This window comes from Hyperolius riggenbachi, chromosome 3 (assembly GCF_040937935.1).
Source record: "Hyperolius riggenbachi isolate aHypRig1 chromosome 3, aHypRig1.pri, whole genome shotgun sequence".
Taxonomy (NCBI): Eukaryota; Metazoa; Chordata; class Amphibia; order Anura; family Hyperoliidae; genus Hyperolius; species Hyperolius riggenbachi.
Genome location: NC_090648.1, coordinates 91181481 through 91203949, shown reverse-complemented (window position 1 = coordinate 91203949; position 22469 = coordinate 91181481). Strand labels below are relative to the sequence as shown.

General features: G+C 45.4%; 1 protein-coding gene across 5 annotated transcripts in view; it reads left to right on the top strand.

The window, feature by feature from the left end:
- BRD4 (bromodomain containing 4) overlaps positions 1-22469 on the top strand; it is a 128041-nt gene that overhangs the window by 79165 nt on the left and 26407 nt on the right. For 4 of the 5 annotated variants that reach the window (XM_068274574.1, XM_068274572.1, XM_068274575.1 and 1 more), the window contains exons 3-11: positions 971-1108; positions 3290-3425; positions 3928-4008; positions 4947-5188; positions 10553-10957; positions 13856-13984; positions 17948-18160; positions 18241-18434; positions 20872-21188. In XM_068274574.1, coding sequence (XP_068130675.1) covers positions 971-1108; positions 3290-3425; positions 3928-4008; positions 4947-5188; positions 10553-10957; positions 13856-13984; positions 17948-18160; positions 18241-18434; positions 20872-21188 — 1855 coding nt within the window. The remainder of the gene's footprint in view (positions 1-970; positions 1109-3289; positions 3426-3927; positions 4009-4946; positions 5189-10552; positions 10958-13855; positions 13985-17947; positions 18161-18240; positions 18435-20871; positions 21189-22469) is intronic. The other variant, XM_068274573.1, reaches the window with a different exon arrangement.

The following is a 22469-nucleotide window of genomic DNA, read 5'->3' as shown; positions in this document are numbered from 1 at the left end:
CTGTCTCCTTCTTGAATATCCTTCCAATACTAAAGCGAAACGAGTACCAATGTTTGGGATGCAGCATCTTCTCTTCAGACTGGCTGCAACTAATGCAGTTTGTATCTCCCGGCAGTGTTGTGAGCATGCATGCTGGGAGATGTAGTCCATGGATGCAAGTATATTCTCTGTGCACTCATCCATTGACCACATCTCCCAGCATGCATTGCGGCGGACACTCAACACTGCAGGTAGATACAAACTGCAGTCTCTGCAACCAGTGTGAAGAGAAGATGGAGCATTGCAAACGGACCGGGGTACCAGAGTAGTAGTAAGTGATGGTTCTTGGTAAATGTAATATTTAGTGTGTGTGTTATGTGTTTTTGGTGTTTCTAACTGATGCCTTGTTGAAAGTTCATGTGGTGTGAACCTATGAAAAAGCTGCCGGGAGACTTGGGCCCAGGATACAGGGTGTATATGGCTAACCCTGCTCCTGCACAACTCCCGGCAGCGTTAATTACTATTCCCCCTCTAGGTCGACGTGGATGGTGGGGAAATACGTAATTCGGCTTACAGCGATTGCTGGAAGGCAAATTAGTGTTTTTAAAAAGTAACTTCAGCTCTGTCTTCTGACGGCACCAGAGTTACTCAGTGTGCGCCGCTATAGCCGTAATTCCTATTACGGTCTATGGTGGCGCCCAAACTTCCTGCTCTGGTTTCCTAGTGTTCGTCATGTGGTTTCCTCTTACACCGTGACTTTCCTGGTGTTCTCTATCACAGGATAATATTTGTTTGCACACATCTCTTGAATAAAGCAGTGTTTTATACTCAAGTAATTGTTTTTATTCCCCGCCATGCATGAAATGTCTGCGCACATTGCTCGCCCTGATACTAGGGGTAGGCGTTGGCTATTACTGTGGCTTCTCTTTTACTAAAAGTTGAATCATAAATTCTTTGTTTCTTTAGAACTCACCATTTTATTTTATTTTAGGATTATTATAAAATTATCAAAATCCCAATGGACATGGGCACCATCAAGAAGCGCCTGGAAAACTACTACTACCTTAATGCTCAAGAATGTATCCAGGATTTTAATACAATGTTTACAAATTGCTACATCTACAACAAGGTAAGCACTGCTCACTCCCTTGCACAGACTTAAAGAGACACTGAAGCGAGACTAAATCTCGCTTCAGGTCTTATATATAGCAGGGGCACGTGTGCCCCTGCTAAAACGCCGCTATCCCGCGGCTTAACGGGGGTCCCTTCACCCCCAACCCACCCCCCGCAAAAGTTGGTCGGAAAATGGTCACTCGTATTCTTCTTCCTGGAGGCAGGGCTAACGGCTGCAGCCCTGCCTCCAGTCGCGTCTATCAGACGTGCATCGCCGCCTCTCCCCCGCCCCTCTCAGTGAAGGAAGACTGAGAGGGGCGGGGGAGAGGCGGAGATACGCGTCTGACAGACGCGCATGGGGCAGGGCTGCGGCGGTTAGCCCTGCCCCAACCAGGAAGCGCTCCCCCGCTGCACGGAGGGGGTTTGGGGGGACTGGGACCCCCGTTAAGCCGCGCTATAGCGGCGTTTTAGCAGGGGCACGCATGCCCCTGCTAGCTATGAGGTCTGAAGCGAGATCTATTCTCGCTTCAGACTCTCTTTAAGCTATGTATACACACTGCCAGTTGCTGTCGCACGCGGGGGTCAGTATTTGATCCCTGGGGTGTGGGTTCAGGGCCAACTTCTGTACAGACGCATCACTAGTGTATCTGTGATGTACAGTTTTGAGGGGATTTTGAAATTCAATTAACTTTATTTTATATAATTGTTTGTATTTGAAGTTGACCTGTACCTCCTTTGAAGAGGTATTACAAAGGCTTAAAGTGAACCAGAGATGAAGCACCTTCATGTATTTTACCATAGAGATCAGTGGGAACATTAGAGAAAACACCTACCATGCTTTCTGTTTCATTCTGCACTGCACAGCTGGTTATCAGACCTGATAAAATCCCCAACTGAGCATTCAGTCTGGCTTTGCTATAATGACTCAGCTATAATGATTCATGAGCAGAGCCAGCAGGGGGCAGGATTGGAGTTGAAAAGACATGAGAACACAGACTGAGCTTTAAAAAATTCCTGAGCAAAGCCAGATTGAATGCTCAGTCAGGGATTTTATCAGGGCTGATTAGAAGCAAGCTGTGCAGTGCAGAATGAAATAGAAAGCAAGGTAGGTTTTTTCTCTAATGTTCCCACTGATGTATATGGTAAAATACATGAGGGTGCTTCGTCTCTGGTTCCATGTTCCCACTGATATATATGGTAAAATACATCAGGGTGCTTCGTCTCTGGTTCCATTTAAATATCTTTAAAAATGTGGTGTACTCTAGATAATTTTTTTTTTTTTTAGTGTACTTGTGTATAAATGTTAACCCATATCTTTCTAGTATCCTTTAAGGCAGTGCTTAAGCCTCTAGGACCATTGCCTGGCAAGGATCGGAAATCGATCCCTTGGGCAACAATGCAGGGCCAAGGTAGCAAAGACCAATCTCTAGCCTAGCGACACCTTTTGTTTACTATGCAGGGTGGGGGGGGGGGGGGGGGGGGAGTGCCAGTGCTAGGTGGGTTGACTGGATGAGTGTGAGAACAATGTGCTTGGCTGAGTCAGTCCATGTCCACCAGGCGAATCACTTGCCAATACATTGGGGCTGCTGTACACAGTAGATTCTCAGCAGAGTCTGCCTCGGCCAATAACCATCTAGTGTGTGTATGAAGCTTTAGCCTGTACTACTGTGAAAATCTGTTCCACGCTTAGCCTAAACCAAGCTTCAGAAATGCTTACACTATTTCTTTATAGGTATGGAAAGGAACATACAAATGTGGCTGTAAGCTGTGTGGATAAAATGTATTGTGCCAAGTAACAATACCCATCCCTCCTTAATTCTTGCTTAGGGCTCATTTCCATATAGCGCGCTTCATGTGCGCTTATGGAAACGTGATCGCAGGGACAGCAGATCATGCATATACTGCACTGTCCGCCGTTTCCAACCATGCGCAGCAGTTCAGCGATGAACCACTGCACATAGTTTGCTGCATTTCGGGGCACTTCAGCCCACGATCCTATTCAGTAATGAATTAGATTGCAAGCCCCGTCCACCCGCCTGGAGTGACGCACAGCGCAGAGCCACAGGGCTCTGTACTTAAATGGAAACAAGCCCTTAGACCTGACTGCCACTTAAATGTGACTTTTTTCATCTCGCCGTATCAAACCTTGTTTTACTTTTGCCTTTTGACAATTGTGTGTCTGCAACCTCTGTTCTAGCCTGGTGATGACATCGTCCTCATGGCTGAGGCCTTGGAGAAGCTCTTCCTGCAGAAAATTTCCGAGATGCCTCAGGATGAAGCGGAGCTGCAGATTGTTCAAAGCAAAGGACGAGGCCGAGGAAAACGAGAGCAAGGTGACTGAGGAGAGGGGATACTGTGTGATCAGCGGCATGTCAAGGTCATGCAGTTGTTTGACACAGTAATGCCTGGTACACACCATGCAATTTCCCTTCAGATTGACTGTCGAATCTTTAATTTCCAACAGGTCTGATCTGATTTCCTATCGGTTTTATGATCGATTTTGTATAGAAGTGATCCGAAAAAGATTGGACCTGTCAAATTGATTCAACGGTCAATTTTACGAGGCATTGCATAACGCTAGGTACACACGCTGAGATTTATTGCCAGGTTTGAGTATTTCCAACAGGTCGTATCAGATTTCCGATTGTTTTTCCATAGCTATGCAAGGAAAATTGATTGGAAAATCGATGTGAAATCAGATTGGACCTGTTAGAAATAATGGATTGGACAGTAAATCTGTCAAATTCTCATCACGTGTACCTAGCATAAAATGGTAATCAGTCAATTGAAGTGTTTTGAAGACGCACAGATGTTTAATTTTCGGATGTTTCCTAGATGCCTCGAACACCCCAATGCGGACCCGGGTTGTTTCAATAAGCCAAACCGAGAAGATAGCAACCAAGCCTCCAGTTACACGTGAGTTACCATGTCATGAAGATTAACTTGTATTCTGCTGCTCTTCGTTTTACTCTAAGCATAGGAGAAATTCTTTTAGTTTGGGCACTTTCAAATGAAAATTGGACTTCATAACAAGTTGATGTGTAACGTCACACATATCGGTTTATTTTAGTCATGATAGGATGGGAATGAGTAAGAACACCCAAATTTGTCTGTGACCTTATGGGAGAGATTTCCCTTACTGACTTATCGTTTACCTTTATGAAGAATAACGTCACTAGAGTAGGATTAAAGGGAAGGTTCGGGCAGCATGTAAAAACAATTAAAAATCCAAATCCACTTACCAGTAGTTCTGCGCCTGCGCAGTACAGCCCGGAGGACGTCCGATGACGTCAGCGCTCAGCAGTGACACACACTTTGGAACGCAGAAGAAGCCCGACCTGGCAGCCGGCCTGGCCAGGTCGGGCTCGCCACCGGGAGCCTGCGGAGCGGCGCCGAGGGCACATCCTGGCTGCCACGGGCTGGAGGATGCCCCAGGTAAATGGATTTGGATTTTTCATTTTTTTACATGCTGCCTGAACCTTCCCTTCAAAGAAAGTCTTGTAAGTTGGCATGGAGAAAGCATTGCAGATCTCACGGACATCATAATTTTGCTCTGTAGCATGAGGAAAAAAAATGTTCATTGCGGTTTCTGTGCTTACTGGATAAATTAAGTCACTTCCTGTTCTGTGATTTTTGTCAGTGGGTACAGGAAGTGAGCAGAAGTGAGTGGGTACAGGAAATGAGCAGAAGTAAACCCAGACAGTACTGTAGTACTCATCTGAGGTCCTTAACTTGTATCAAAACTCAAAACATTTTGGATGGAATCTCTCTTTAAATCAAAACTGCAAATACTCAAATGTACAATTCTCGTGTTATTATCTAATGATTGCTTTTTTCATTTTTCCCATGCCCAGCTGTCTCCAAGCCTGCGACCCCTACCACACCAGTTGTGACCCAGGCACCTACTCCTCCACAGACTCGCACCCCGCCTGCCCGCACCCCTGCTATTACTCCAGCTCCCATTACATTCTCCTCTCCTGTCGTCACTCAGGATGTGGTGGTGCCCACAGTTATACCCCCCGCTGCTCCCCCAGCAGTGCAGAGCCATACACCAGTCATCCCAACTACTACCCCAACTGTAAAGGTGAGAAAAACGGTGAGTTCAGTTATACCATCCACGTGCTTGGAGAACTTTAGTAGGTTATCATTTTTGGTGTGTGCTATTGTTTGTGTGCAGTTACTGAATCACTGGCATGGTGTATGCTGACAAAGGGTCTCATGTTTACCAATTGATGTAATTAAAGTGGAACTACAGTCTGGGGTAACCTACAGTTAAAACCTGTCTCCCAACTCCTTTTTTCATTTATTTTTGAGCCAAGGTAATGTTATCTATATAAAAATCTTAAAGGGAAGGTTCAGGGAAACGTTAAAAAAAAATAAAAATCCATATCCACTTACCTGGGGCTTCCTCCAGCCCGTGGCAGGCAGGAGGGTGTCCTCGCCGCCGCTCCAGAGGCTTTCGGTTGTCTTCGGTGGCCGACCCGACCTGGCTAGGCCGGCTGCCAGGTCGGGCTCTTCTGCGTCCCACGCGGGCGCGCTGACGTCATTGGACGTCCTCCGGGCTTTACTGCGCAGGCGCAGTACAGCCCGGAGGACGTCCGATGACGTCAGCGCGCCCGCGTGGGACGCAGAAGAGCCCGTCCTTGGAGTGCAGAAGAGCCCGACCTAGCAGCCGGCCTGGCCAGGTCGGGTCGGCCACCGAAGACGACCGGAAGCCTCTGGAGCGGCGGCGAGGGCACCTCCTGCCTGCCACAGGCTGGAGGAAGCCCCAGGTAAGTGGATATGGATTTTTATTTTTTTAAACGTTTCCCTGAACCTTCCCTTTAATATCCCCAAACACATCGCACTGGAAACTGTATGCATAGGTGGTGTACAATTTTAAAGGATACCCAAGGTGACATGTGACATTATGAGATAGGACATGGGTATGTACAGTGCCTAGCACACAACTAAGGATGCTGTGTTAAACTATGCTTTTTTTTTTCTCTGCCTGAAAGCGTTAAATATCAGGAATGTAAGTGGCTGACTCAGTCCTGACTCAGACAGGAAGTGACTACAGTGTGACCCTCACTGATGAGAAATTCCAACTGTAAAACACTTTTCTAGCAGAAAATAGCTTCTGAGAGCAGGAAAGAGATGAAAAAGGGTCAATAGTTCATAGATTTTAGATCTGGCATACTTCAATGAATGTCATTGAGCAAAAAAGATAGAACAGTTAAAACGTTAAAAGTAGATTTAAACATAAAATAAAACTGTGGAATATCTTAAAAAGTCATTTTTAGGAAAAGGAAGATGGATACAATTGTTTGTTTCATTAGTTTATTTTCGCTTTGGGCTTCCTTTAAAGCGGAACTGTAAATTTGTGTAAATAACACACAACAATGCTGCGCCACCCCACAACTAATTAAAGTCTCTCTTATGAAAAAGTGCGCTGTGTCCAGTCCTCTTGAAATACTCAGCATAAAAATTGTTCCACTGCGCGCTTATAATCTGGAAAGAAAAACCTTCAATAGTGTAATACTGTTTCAGATCTACATTAATTGTCACTAATCAATCGTGCTTGTGCCACAAAGAGTGTCCACTCGTGACCCCACCACCTCTAGTAATAGAGCGGCTCACCAGATTGAAGCCACCTATGCACAGGTGGGAGCCTCGCTTAATATGTGGTGAACTAGGAACATCAGTCTTCCACATCCATTAATCAGATAAAAAGGCCTCTCTTTATTCTTGGGTAAAACACAAAATAAAACTCATTGCGCAGCATTCAAGTACTGGTTAAAAACAATCCTGCGCCTCTAGCGCCCGTATCACACTTACAGGATCCACATGGTAAGATCAGCTTATCACAGCGGCTAGGCTTAGGGTTCCGTGCGTTTCCTTCCACCGGGCCGTTCGCTCTGTCCCGCTCTGTCCCGCTCCGCGCACTCCTACAGCACTTCCGCGTTGTGCGTCAGGCGTACTGGCTCCGCCCTGTAAATTTGTGTAAACCAAACAGCTTCACTTACCTGGGGCTTCCCCAAGCCCCCAGCAGTCGTCCTGTGCCCTTGCCGGTCCTGCCCGAGCCTCCGTTCTCCCGCAGGAGCTACTTTCACTGCCGCCGACTTGCAAATGCGCCTGCGCGCCCCGAGCAATGCGCCGCTTTCTTCGTGTTCCCGCTCGCTATAGCTGCTCTAGCGGGTGGGAATGAGAAGAAAGCGTCGCATTGCCTGGGAGGCGCAGTTGCCGTCGACTTGCAAGTCGGCGGTAATGAAAGTAGCTCGCGCGGGAGAACTGAGGCTCGGGCAGGACCGGCGAGGGCACAGGACGGCTGCTGGGGGCTTGGGAAAGCCCCAGGTGAGTGAAGCTGTTTGGTTTACACAAATTTACAGTTCCGCTTTAAACATTGTTAAATACCATGTACCTCAGACTCCTGGAGCAAATCCATTGAAGTAAGGAAAAGTCTATGCTAAAGATTGAGCCATAGGATATGTGTTGTGGTAATGTGCCAAATTTTCGATGGGTATTGATGGCGGGAGGTGATTATTTTTAGTGCTTTTTATAATTGTTTAAAAATATCCACATTACTTTTTATGATGATTAAGATAATATAATGGCAATATAGATGTGCATGTTGAATACTTATATTGATTTACTATAGAATACAATTAAAACCTATTGTGGATTGAGAGCTTACAGTGCGCCTGAGATGAACTGTAGTGCACCATTTATTCTTACCTGGTGCTTCCTCCAGACCCATGCAGACCAAGGGATTCCACGCTGTCCTGGGCTTTTCCATTGTCCCTTAGTCTGCTTCTGAAATTTTGCCAGTTGCGGTCAGTCGCCTGCTTGGGCGTGCATGTGTGACCTTCTGCAACTGGCAACATTTCAGAACCTGACAACGGAGAAACGAGGGAGCCTTTGGCCTGCATGGGCCTGGAGGAAGCCCTGGGTATGTATAAATGGTGCACTATTGTTCATTTCAGGTGCACTTCAAAGAGGAGTTGTAAGGAAGTAGAATATAATGCAGTAAATTATTCAGGATACTCACTTTTACGTTCAATATCCTGGTTTCAGCATCAGAATAGCCGCGGTGAACCCCCCCCCAAAAAAAAAAACCCACTCTCCGTATAGGTAGGTAGGCAGGTTTAGGTGCCCCCAGCATTGGTAGCTAGGTACAGTTACCCCCAGTATAGGTTAGCCAGGTACAGTTACCCCCAGTATAAGTTGGCCAGGCACGCTCTTCAGTATTCTCCCCAGAAATATTTTCCAGCCGGGTGGCATGGAAAAGTAGCCGGGTGGTGAAGTAAGGTGAGCAGAGGGAGAGTTACGCTGGGTCGGGAGAGGTTGGCACCAAGCTGGGTGGAGAGGGGGACCTCTTTCTTTTGGGAAAAAGCGTCACATTGTGAACGCTCCCACAATGCTGCAGGCAGCACATTAGCAATTTTAAAGAAATCACAACTGCAGTATTATTGCTACCATAAAGTAACATTGTCATAGCACTTTGCTGATCACTGGCGATCAGCAAAGCGCTGAAAAGCATTCCAGTGTGAATGGGGCTTTAGTGCCATAGCCCTATCATCACATGTATGACTGGCAAAGACCATATAACATTCACCATGCATGCTATGTACATGACTCCTGCTGCTGGACATACACTGGGAGCCAGAGAAGAGTGCCGACTAACTAATCACACAGGCAGCACCAGGGGTGGTGAGAACCCCAGAAGGGACTTAGTAAAAACTATGCTCATTTTAAGCACAGTGATTTGTGAGCATACAAGTTAGATTGTCTTTATAATGCTTAGTACACAACATAATTTTCTGTCGGAATGACAGTAGAATCGATTTATTTCTGACAGGTCTGATCTGATTCTCGATCGTTTTTCTGATTCATTTTGTATAAACGTGATTAGAAAAGCGATCAGATCGGACCTGTCGGAAATAATAGATTGGACCGTCAATCAGAGAAAATTGCACTGTTGTGAACAAAGCATAACAGCTGAGACCAGGCAGGCTAAACTGAACTTTTAGCCATTCATGTGCAGATTCTCAAAACTGAAGAATCGGGTTAATTTAATCTAGAAAAAGACATTTGGCATTAGATTACAAAGGTGTATGTAGTGAGATAGGAGGCTGAGTGATTGCCATGTACCAGGCTTCTCTTGCAGCTGGCTGTAAACTGCCTGTTATATCTCTCATGACACTTTCCTTGCAGTATTTAAATGGGGTATATTTTAAGTGTTGTAAATTCTCAATGCTTGAACAATTTGGAGTAAATAAACGTTTTGATTTGTTAATGAACCCACAGACACATTAAAGCTTATCTGATGAATGGAAGGGAGGGAGTGGGCTTTGTGCTTCTGCACTGACAGGGAGAGGAGGAGGAAGAGAGCTTCGGCCATTGCAGTGGCCAGGGAGATGACTTGCTCAACAGAAGGAATAGAGCCATGCAAGTCTCAACCTCTTTGCTACCTCGGTGTACGCCTGTGTAATGTCTGATTGTGCTGCCCGGAAGCTTCCTTCCACACTGAGTAGCATGCATGCTCAGTGTGAAGTTAATGATGCTGCTGGGGGTTAAATACTAAATATCTTCACTTGCACACCTCTTACACTCCCCCAATTTTCAGGGTAAGGAGGGGACCCCCCCAAACTACCTCTATACCAAATTGCAGCCCCCGAGACCTGCTGGTTCAGGAGATAGATTACAGAAACCTATCTTGGGAACCAGCGGGTCTCGGGGGCTGCAATTTGGCATAGAGGTCATTCTGGGTGTTCCCTCCCTACCCTGAAAATTTGGGGAGTGTAAGAGGTGTGGGAGCGGAGATATTTAGTATAAGGTGGCCGCACAGTCTCCTACTGCGCATGCGGGGCAGCGCAAATCAACAGGCAGGGTAATCAGACACAACACCCGCCCTCCAGCTCCTTAAAAGCTCTTGCGGTCAGACTCATCTGCTTTGTGCTGTTACGAGCTTTCCCCGCCCCTCTTCCACACTGCTGATAGGAAGAAGCTGAGGAGGAGGGGGAGATCATGTCTCTGAATGACAGCAGTGACCTGTCTGCGTTGACACAGCTGCTGCCCACTGAACTGAACAGAGAAGTGAAGATCAAAAACAGACCTTTAGCCGTGGAAGGAGGCTATAAATAACGTCCGGGTGGTAAAAGCCTTTACCTGGGCGGCCCGCCCACCTAAATGGCTCTAGGGAGAACACTGCTCTTCACTTCGTTTCTGCTTGGTGCTGTCCCCAGACTTCTGCCTAAGGAAGTCGCCTCACTTGGCATCATGGGCAGACTGGGTTTGCTCAAGATAGGATATTTTAAAAATCATTAGGGAGGTGCTAAAGTGGGTGCCAGCGAAATGGCAAAGTCAGTAACCCTTCGCCACTCACAAGTGTCAAGTTTGCAGGATAACTTATGCTCTCTAACTTTATTTTAGGGCAATAAAACCATTGCTGTCTTCCTAACTAATCTTTATTTGATCACAGAAAGGGGTAAAGAGGAAAGCGGATACTACAACGCCCACTGCCCATGACCCTCTTCATGAATCCTCGCCTTTGCCCAGTGACTCAAAGCCTTCTAAACCTTTACCAAGGAGGGAGAGCGGCCGTCAGTCTCGAACGGTAAAGAAGACCGAGGTACCGGACTCCCAACTTCCTGCACCTCCTGTACTACTACAAACTCCAACGAGCGCACCACCCATTGTCCAAGTCAACAGCAACAGCAAAGTCTCGGAGCAGCTGCGTTATTGTAGCGGCATTGTCCGTGAAATGTTTGCAAAGAAACACACGTCATATGCTTGGCCATTTTATAAGCCTGTAGATGTAGAAGCACTTGGACTGCATGACTACTGCGAAATAATAAAGCATCCCATGGACCTTAGCACTATTAAGGTATGGATGGAAAGTATCTATGGTTATACCTATAAATATAGTCTCATCTTAAGCTCTCCTGAAGTGAGAGGTTTATGGTGGCGGCAGTATTTATTTCCTTTTAACCCATTAGCAGCTTCTAGGCAATTAACTTGTTTGAGATAAGTGCACTGCTTTGACCTCACCCGGCAGAACTCTTGTGCTGTAAATTCTTGGAATGCTTTAATATCTCTTTGCTAGCAGAGGATTTATGAAACTGAAAGCAGAAGCCCTCTGTTATTGACTTACACTGCCCCCTAGTGACAAGTGGCCATCAATACACATTACTGCAGTAATGAAATTAAAAAAAGTGCTAAAACAAATTGTCCTGGAGCCCTTGTAAGCCTCTAAATTGGCTGCTATGGGGTTAAACCAGTATCCATTGCCCGGCAATTGCTGATCTTTGAGGCATCAGTAGTAACTGAATCACACACCTGAAACAAGCATGCAGCTAATGCAGTCAGTTTTTTTTTTGTCAGAAACCTCTGATCTACATGCCTGTTCAAGGTCTGTGGCTAAAAGTATTAAAGGATCAGCAGGTCAGCCATGCAGTGTGTATTGTTAAAAATGTAAATAAATGTCAGCCTCCAGATCTTTCTCACTTCAGTTGTGCCTTAAAGGGAGCCTGCAGTGGATCTCTGCATATGAATGCACTATTAAATTCTGTATTTTGGGAAGCTAAATTTATGCTAGGCCGTATAGCAATAACTTTTGACCTGCTATTGAGACTTTCTGTGACAAATTTGGTTATAAATATTGTTATAACTGTTTTACACAAGAGTTATTTGCTTGTATAGGATGTTCTTATCATCTAACTATAGTCACGAAGAGACTGTAGCATCCTTTTGTTGAACTAAATCTTTTTTTTTTTTTTACAGTCGATGAGTCTATATGACCAATGTGTTGGTACTTCAACTTGTTCTGAACCCCTTTCATAAAAATTTCCCAATTTAAAATAAAATCTGTTTAAAAAAATAAATACACAGATGTGGTTTCTTACTCTGAATTATGTAATGCACAATTTTCTGCCTTTCTTAAAGGACACCTGAAGTGAGAGGAATGTGGAGGCTGGCTTATTTCCTTTTAAACCATATTGGTCGCCTGCTGATCATTCATGCTTCAGTAATGTCTGTATTGCCCACCAAATGCTGTTCAAACTTCAGTCAGAGCACCTGATCTGCATGCTTTTCAGGGTCTATGGCTAAGTATTAGAGGCAGAGGCTTAGCAGGACAGCCAGGCAATGTGCATTGTTTAAACGTTAAATATGTCGGCCTCCATATCCCTCTTGCTTCAGGCGTGCTTTAAGACCTTGGTTTTGTCTAGAAACCTGAGACACAATGGGGGTGATTCATAAAGCTTTTTTTACCTGCTTCCCTCTGCTTTCACCTCATCTGTTACATTTTTAAGCTCCCAAAGAGCAAAAATATTAAGGTAAACGTAATATTGAAGTTATTCAGAAACCACTTACTTTGAGTGATTATTTTGCTTGTAAATGTGCTGAAAGGTTATTTTTTATTAGGTATAAATAAGACATGTATGAGAAGTTTTGTGACTAGAGCCCAATGTCTATTAATGCTCAAATTATAGAAGGTTAGCCTATTGGAAATAACCTATTAACCTGCTTAGCGGTATTCCTGACACTGTCGGGCATACCGCTCTGTGGCCCCAGGAGTCCCCCATAAATAAACAATTGTTTCTAATGGCTGTAAATCATCTAGCTAGCACTAGGCTGGCTAGTGCAAGTGTCGGGCACCCCTCCGATCGCCGCCGATCCCCCTGTTTATACGTTACCCAGCCTGGATCCAGTGATCGCACAGCTCCGGTCTCTATGGGGAGGATCGGGTTTGCGCCTGACGTCATGTGCGATCCTCCCCATAGTGAAGACCGGAGCTGTATGGGGAGGCTGCGCCGATCGCTGGATCCCAGGCTGGGTAATGTGTGTATATATCGGGGGAGCTGCGGTGATCGGGTGGTGCCGGAGACTTCTTCTAGCTAGCCTAGTGCTAGCTTAGAGGATTTACAGTCATTAGGGACAATTATTTTAAAATCGGGCACAAAGTAACAAAACCTCGTGAGCTGCGTAACACTCAGGAGGTTAAAGGTGGAAAGAGGTGACTTGCATATTCCTTTATTGTAGGATAGTGCAGGCATTTTCTCATTATGCAGAAATGGCTAATTCTTGGCTTCAGAGAAGTGTCACAGATGCTGTGATCTATGGGTGTAATGCTGGGTACACACTAAGATTTTCTGGCCGATTTTGTCAGATCGATTGTTTCCAACATGTCCAATTTGCTTTCCGATCGATTTCCGAGCATTTTCCGATCGCTTTCCTATTAAAGTGCACGGAAATCGATCGGAAAGCAAATCAGACATGTTGGAAATAATCGATCTGACAGTAAATCGGCCAGAAAATCTCAGTGTGTACCCGGCATTAAACACTAGACCTCTCGGCCTGATAAGAGCTCCAGTTGTTGTGACTGACTTGTGAAAGTGCGGTGTAGGGGGCATTCATAATTAATTTTATTAATGTCTAGTACACACCATGCACTTTTGTTTCTCTGATCGGTTTTCTGATTACTTCTATTCAAAATGGATCAGAAAAATGATCGGAAATCAGATCGGACTTGTTGGAAATAATCGATTCCACCTATCTGATGGGAAATTGCATGGTGTGTACCAGACATAAGAGTATATTGTTTTTTTTAGGCATCTTTTTTTCAAAATTACATTTACCACCCCTGAAAGGCATTTAGTGCTTGTTTTAGTGTTGAATAATTACAACTCTGATAAAGTTCATCCACTGCTAGACCTTTGCCTGGGTTGCTTCTTTGCCTAGATTGTTTAAACATTTTCAAGTTCACATGTTCTGTTATCAACAGGTGAAGATGGACAACATGGAGTACCGAGATGCTAATGACTTTGCCTCCGATGTACGGCTTATGTTTTCCAACTGTTACAAGTACAACCCTCCGGACCATGAAGTGGTGGCCATGGCCCGCAAGCTGCAGGTAACAAGCGGGGAGAGGAGGGGATTGGTGACTCCTTTCTTATAGTACAGTCTCCATAATGCCAAAACCTATCACTATAGCCAAGAAACGACCGCATAGATCTATGTTCCTGTTGTTAGGGCTAGTTCACACTGGGTGATTTTTCAGCGATTTGCTGATCACTGGCGATCAGCAAAATGCTGGTACTAATGCAAGTCAATGGTAGTGTTTACACTGTAGCAATCGCCAGTGATGATCAATTTGCTGATGGGGAATATGCAGCATTTTTGGAGCAATTGCATTTCAATTTTATAGAATCGCAAACCGCAATCACTCCTAAATCGCTTTCCCGCACAGTGGAAAAAACAGGTTTGTGCTAATCGCTGGCGTCCTGGGAGTTAACTGCAGCAAAACTGAGGATGGTGAGGGACACATCCATGCTTATGGGGCTGGAGGAAGCACTGGGAAAGTAAAAAGAAAAAAGAAATATAAGGGCTCGTTTCCACTGTTGCGGTGCGGAATCGCCTGGATTCCACAGTGGACAAAATCGCATGCGGATGTGTTTCTGCATGCGGTTTTCCCCGCGATTTCGCATGGCTAAGAAGCAGGCAAATTTAACCATGTCACTGCCTGTGTAAATTTCCATAACATTACATGCGAAATCGCGGGGAAAACCGCATGACAAAGCCGCATGCGATTTCCCTATTAAAAGCATTGCGGGCGATTCGGCCGCATTCCAGCCGCACGCGAAATCTGACGGCTAGCCGTGCAGATTTCCCCCGCACACCAAAACGCACCCGCACGACGCACAAGTGGAAACAATCCCATCCACTTGTATTGTGTGTCCGCATGCAGATTCGCTATAGTGGAAACGAGCCCTAACTCCTTTCTGAGTCTCTTTAAACCTTTGGACACCAATTTGTCAGTATTATTTGTATGAAATCACAAGTGCATTGATGTCACAAAGCAAAGATCAATTTGCTATGATTGGCACTGATTTTTCAGTCTCTAGGTGTTTTATCCCAGTAATTTGTAGATGATTTGTGTGCTAGTTAGGTGATAAGCATAGAATGAAACATTTTGAGACTTACCGTATTTTTCAGACTACAAGACGCTCCTGACCATAAGACACACCTAGGTTTAGAGGACAAACACCAAAAAATAAATATACTAAACCTGGTGCATCCATGGTGAAGGGGCATCTTGTGCACATTATGCCCCCTTTGTACCTCGTATCTGTGTCCTCTTTCCCCCCTTGTGTCCTTCTCTATGTCCCTTTGTGTCCCCCTGTGTCCTCGGATTGTCTCCCTGTGTCCTCCTCTGCATGAGCACAGTACAGGGAGTCCCCAACACTGCGGCAGGTTGGAGGTTTGTATTGGCAGGCGTTCACAAGTCAGGAACTCCCTGCATTTGAACTATAAGATGCAGTGACTCCCCCCCCCCCCCCCCCCCCCCCATTTTTGGGAGAGAAAGGGAGTCTTATAGTCCCAAAAATACAGTAATTTCTGCGCTACTCTGCACGATGTGCAGTGGATTAGGATACTGATGCAAGATATGGGAGAGATTCTGTCTTGTGTGTTTGAAGTGCACCTGAACTGAGAGCAATATGGAGCTTGCCATATTTATTTCCTTGTAAAGAATACCAGTTGCCTTGCAGTCCTGCTGATCTGTTTGGCATCAGTATTGCCTGAATCACACGCTTGAAACAAGCATGCGACTAAACCAGTCAAACATCTGATCTGCATGCTTGTTCAGGGGCAATGGCATAAAGTATTAGAGGATCAGTAGGACAGCCAGACAACTGGTATTGCTTAACAGGAAATAAATATGGCACTTCCTCCATATACCTCAGTTCAGGTGTGCTTTAATGTGTACAATGCACAGTCCACAAGACTTTTAAGACTGTGTGCATTTGAAGAACCTTTCTTTTGAGTTTAACCACTTCGCATCCAGACCTTGTTTTCCCCTTATTGACCAGAGCCGTTTTGACACTTTAGCGGTGTCCCTTTTTAATAAGCAATAACTTCATCTGCACTTGTGCCACTTAAATTATCTATATATCGTTTTTTTCAAGACAAACTAAGCTTTCATTGTGGGTATTTGGTACAAAGTAAAATGTTCCTCTCTATGCATTTTAATGGGAAAAAGTGGGAAAATTTTTAAAAAATGCATTGTTTCTCAATTTTTGACCAATTCCTATTTGGAAATAAAAAGTGCGATTGACCTAAAAACTGTGCCGCCAGTTAGTCGCCCCAGTATAGATATCCAGATGTGTCCCCAGTATCACCGCCTCCCCCAGTATAGTCAGATGTGTCCCCAATATCAGCCCCCCTAGCATAGCCACGTGTCACCTGCGTTTGACAGCCCCAAAATAGATTGACAGACGCACCCCCAGGAATAGTGCCCCTCTTTATAGCCATATGTGTCCCCGGATCAGGATTAACCCCATTATGGCCAGATGTACCCCCAGGATTGGTTCTGCCCCCCATTATAGCCAAATGTGCCCCCAGTATATGATTACTGCCCCCCCAGTTGCCCAGATGCACCAAATTAGTAAACCCCCCTCCCCTTAGTCAATTAGATGCCCCCCAACAAATATGTAACCCCCCTTTTATTTATGCTACCCCCACCCCCCAGGATCGATAGCCAGCTGCGCCCCCCCCCCCCATATGAGGCAGCCCCCTCCGTGCAGAAATCCTAAAAACAAATCCAACAGCAAGCAGCCTCACTCACCTACCTCGTTCCTGCGACTGTCCTGAAGCCCGATCCTCTGTTCTCCGCTCTGCAGTCAGCCGCATATTGCCGGTAACCCGGGTCCCGGCTTGACGTCATCAAGCCAGGACCCGGGTCACCGGCAATACGCGGGCTGAATGCAGAGCGGTGATCGGAGGATCAAGCTTCAGGATCGTCGCAGGAACAAGGTAGGTGAGTGAGGCTGCTTGCTGGATGATTTTTTTAACTATTTGTGCGCCGAAGGGGACAGATGAAGGATCGCTGCAGTTCACTACTGCAGCGATCATTCATGGGAGGGGGTGGACTAATTGGCCAAAAGGGAACATGTTCCCTTCCACCAATTAGTATTGCAGCTCACAGTGTCGGGGGGTGCGCTCTGAAGTGCACCCGACCGTGCACAGCAGGGCTGCAGCTAGGTCAGTATATCTATGTCGCTGTGGCTTGGAGGGTGCCACAGCTGACGTAGATATACTGTAGTGGTGGGGAAAGTGGTTAATCAGATGGTGTATTTGCACATGAGCACTGTAGTGTTATTTCAGTTACTTATTGAAATCAGTATCGGGCTTTACATAAATGAAATGGTACAGATTGGGGTTTGAAATAACTGTATGCAACACAGGTTAGCGCTGCTTAGGAAGATCTCATTAAACTTTCAGTTATTTAAAGTGGATTTGTTGGGGTCTGACTGGGGGTGGGTGGGGGGGGAGAGATGGTTCTAATACAAATCAATACTTACCCGATCAAATACATTTTTCTTCTAGGCTTTGCTCAAATCTTGAATGCTGCCATAGAAGCAGCTTTACATCCATGAAGAGGTGTCCCCTGGCACTGTCCCCTGATTTGACAACGCGCGCCCCTCTGCCCCTCTTTTGTTTGTGTTCACCACCCTCTCACTGGTGCAGAGGGTGGAGTGGAAGTGCCAAAGCAGCTTGGCACTCCCTGCGGTTTCCTACAGTGACACGTCGGGAACAGTAAGGGCCCCTCACAAGTAAGATCGGCGTTGGAATGTAATGTCCACATGTGGCCTTTACTGTGTTTTTGTTTTGGGCAGGGGTGACGGTGCCTAGAACCCCACCACAGTTTCTGTCCAGCGTGCTTCAGACATTCAGATCAGACACATGCAAATCGGGTGGTTTTTGGATTATGGAAAGCCATAAGTGACTTGTTCCTGTATACACTGTATAGCTGTGCATGATAATTCCTCTTGACCTAACTGCAGAAGATGAAATGTCCTTTTCTTTGCTTTACAAGGACGTATTTGAAATGCGGTTTGCTAAGATGCCTGATGAACCAGAAGAAGCTCCGGCTCCTGCACCCTCCCCCACACCCTGCCCTCCCGCCCCATCTGTCAAAGCTCCTCCTCACAGCTCTAGTGATAGCAGCAGCGACAGTTCTTCTGACAGTGAGAGCAGCTCGGACAGTGAGGAGGAGCGAGCACAGAGACTAGCGGAGCTGCAAGAGCAGGTGAGCACATGAATTGGTGGTCCTTCACAAGCACCATCAGGCAAGATACCAGAGAACTTACCCAGTTTCCTTTCTTGCAGTTGAAAGCTGTACATGAACAACTAGCGGCTCTATCGCAGCCTCAGCCAAACAAACCAAAGAAGAAGGAACGTGAGAAGCGGAAGGAAAAGCACAAAAGGAAAGAGGAGGTTGAGGAGTCCCGTAAAATCCGATCTCGGGAACCTCCAGCTAAGAAACCCAAGAAAAGTGTTCAAGGACCAGTGGGAACCCCCAGGTACTATACAACCTATAAGAATAGGAAGCACAGCTCTATGCATTAGCTAAGCACACTAAACCACCGTGACCATTGGGAGCAGCTTTCCATCAAGCAACACTCATGGTGAAAATAAACAAAACTCGAAGCGCTCTAGCAGTGTCCAAAAATGCTTTTATTGATCCATACAACAACTATGTACTGAGCCACGCTCCCCTAACTCACACTGGCACAAGTGTTCAGAGGGCAGAAAGGGAACACAACCGCAACCCGGTGGAATGCGAGTACTTGGGAACGGCCCTACACATGCCCTCTCAGTCAGTCATACACCACGCTCTTACTGTGGAAATGGCAACTGGCAAGGGGAGGAGCAAATGGCAAAGTCCTTGGTCTGAGCTTGCCTGCACAGGTTAGGAGCCACTACTGTAAGAAGAGGGATGCCGCCGCTATAGAAACCAGTGTCATGGCAAGGAGTCTCACCACTCCTGTTACTGTAGCACAGTCGTGTCCATCGGCAGTAGCTCAGAGGTTGCTTTGGGTACGCAGCTGGAACAACAGAAGGATTTTTGCATACTGTTAGAGAGGAATCCTCGGGTATGCTGGTACTCCATTACCATGCTCCTCAAGTACTCTTTACCTGACATTTCAGAATGGGGTTTTATAATCTTTAGGCCAGTGGCTTTAACCTCTGGAGGACCGTGGTCTTAAACCCCCCCCCCCCCCCTTAGTGACCAGGCCATTTTTTACTAAATAGGCCACTGCAGCTTTAAGGCTTTGCTGCAGGGCCGTACATCTCAGAACACAAGTGATTTCCCCCCCCCCCCCCTTTTCTGCCCACCAATAGAGCTTTCTCTTGGTGGGCTGTGATTGCTTGTTATGAATATTTATTTTTTAAATAAATTTGACCTTTAAAAAAAATGTATATGAAGCCTGCCCTTCCTCCCCCCCGCCAGCCAATCACCGTGATCCGCTGTCATAGGCATCAGCCCATGACAGCCGATCACTCCTATGTCTCCCAGAAGGACAGCTGTGATCGCAGCACTGTACCAAGTAAATAGACTGAACAGTCTCCTAGCGGCGATCGTTGCTGGGAGGCTGTTAAAGCGGGGATGCGTGCTTAGGCGTGCGTGATCCCCTGCAATCTCCGCCCCTAGCCATTCACGCCAATTGGCGTGGAGTGGTCCTGGTGCTGCTCCCGCCAATTGGCATGGAGCAGTCGTTAAGGAGTTGAAGGACAACTGATGTGAGAGGGATATGGAGGTTGACATATTTTTTTTTTTTAAAGAGGTACTTCAGCCTAAACAAACATACTGTCATTAAGTTACATTAGTTATGTTAATTAAAATAGATAGGTAATCTCTTACCCACCCTGTTTTTAAAAAAATAGGCAAATGTTTGTGATTTCATGGGGGCAGCCATCTTTTTGGTTGAAAAGAGGTGACAGGGAGCATGAGACACAGTTCCAACTGACCTGTGTCCTGATCACCCCACCCAGCTGCGCGCGCTATGGCTTCAAATCTTCAATTCAAAATTAAAGAAAAACAAATTTTTGCCAAAACAGCAGAAGAACAACATCAGAAATCCCATCATGCTTTGCACAGCTTCAGGGGAAAAATACCCGGGCAGTTTTCTTCTGTGCAGCTAAAAATGAGGCTTGGGTAAGAAAAACAAAGTTCTGATGCTGTAAACCTGTTATAGAAACTCCAAACACCTTTTCAGTGCTGCTGAGTAGATTTTTAGTCTGGAGGTTCACTTTATGCAATACCAGTTGCTTGGAAGCCCTGTTAGTCTATTTGGCTGCAGTAGTGTCAGAATCACATTGTATCATTGTATATATTTGTCCAGCGCTGCGTAATATATTGGCACTTTATAAATAAAATAAATAATAATCACACCAGAAACAAGCATTCAGCTAATCTTGTCAGATGCTTGTTCAGGGTCTAAAAGTATTAGAGGCAGAGGATCAGCAGGATAGCCAGGCAACCGGTATTGCTGAAAAGGAAATAAATATGGCAGCCTCCATGTATCTCTCACTTCAGTTGTCTTTTTTTTTTAAGTTGTAGAGATTAAACAAATAAATTCTTAAAGGGAACCTTAGACAAGGCATTATCGACAAGGGGTCACTGATAAGAGGCGACCAACGACTGATAAGACGCAACTCAAGGCATTCCAACTGTTGGATTGACTTGAGCTGCCTCTTATCAGTCGTTGGTCGCCTCTTATCAGTGATGATGCCTTGTCGTTTGCATGTCTTACTGTACAAAAGTTCTCCAACTTCTTCAAGTTGTTTGATAATCGTGCATTTAAAAGACTTTTGTTGAGTGTGTGTATGAGCCTTAAACAATTTGCATAGCTGCTGGTTAATTGGATCAGCTGCTAAAAATGAATCCTGCTTCCTGGGTGGGTTTGTTTGTCATATGAATATGAAGTAAATAATTTTTTTTTTTTTTTTATTTAGCATTAAAAAGGAGCCAGCTCCCCCAGTGTCACGCCCCGTACGACCCCCGCCTGCGCCCTGCGAGTCTTCAGAAGAGGAATCGCAGAGATGTCGTCCCATGTCTTATGAAGAGAAGAGGCAATTAAGTTTGGACATTAATAAACTCCCAGGGGAAAAACTGGGCCGAGTAGTGCATATTATCCAGTCTCGGGAGCCGTCACTTAAAAATTCCAATCCAGATGAGATTGAGATAGACTTTGAGACCCTTAAACCGTCCACACTGCGAGAGCTGGAAAGATACGTTACCTCTTGCCTAAGAAAAAAGAGGAAACCACAAGGTGAGGCACCATGCTGGAGCTTTAGCTGTACCGCACCAGTGTGTGGGGGTGTGTGTGTGTGGGGGTGTGTGTGTGTGGGGGTGTGTGTGTGTGGGGGTGTGTGTGGGGGGGGGTGTGTGTGTGTGTGTGTGTGTATATATATATATATATATATATATATATATATATATATATATATATATATATATATATATATATATATATATATATATATATATATATATATATATATATATATATATATATATACAGAGTGTGTGTGTAGGGGTCACTTCTGGTATAGCAGTGAAAGACGCTGGCACTATTGCTAGGTACACACCATACAATTTTTTCTTTTAGATTTTCTGTTACATTTATCTGCCAGTTAGATTTTTTTTTTTCCAACATGTTGGAAAAATTGTATGGCGTGTACCTAGCAGCCTTTGATGAATTGATGCCATGCTAGGTACACAACATACAATTTTCTGTTAGATTTACATTTTTTCCAACATGCTTTTTTCTGTGCATTTCTTTATTCTATTGTGCTGCAACCGAAAAAAATCATGACCGCTCGTGGAAAATCTCATGTGGAAAATGTCATTGGAAACAGAGAACAGGGAGCTGCTGTCTGCCGGGGAAATCGCACTGCCAAGTGTTCTCCCAGCCTCTGGCCTGACAACTTAGTTGCGCTTTAAATCATGTAGGGATGGTCAGTGAATCGAGTTGATGTAGGATTATGCAAATTTTGTATGCTTATTTATGCAGCTTGAAATGGACTCATCGCATTTTACTTCAGCGGGATTTGATTGGTTCACGTTCAAGCTGCATACATTTGCATATAAAATTTGTGTAATGCTGTATCAATTTGAAATTATTTGCATCTCATTGACCATCCCTAATTACATATTGATTGTAAGCTGAGCCGGGACAAGGTCCTCCAGCACCCAAGGCTGAGACACCAAGGTGCGCCCATCCATCCCTGCCTCCCCAGCCGTCACACACTGATTGCTATTAGACTAAGAGGGCCACAGGGCCCACAGCCTCCCCAACACCTTAATATCTAGTTCTCTGGCTTGCAGTCACTGCCATGTATCCCTTTTATTATTTCTTTTTGCTTCAAACACAATTAGGAATGACAGCTGAATGAATTCTGCGCCCCCTCCTACACTGCACCCTGAGGCTGGAGCCTCTCCAGCCTATGCCTCGGCCCGGCCCTGATTGTAACCTTTTCTGTTTTAGGATTTCCTCTTTTTTTTTTTTCTTTTCTTTTTTTTAACAGTGATTCCTTCACCGGTTTATCAT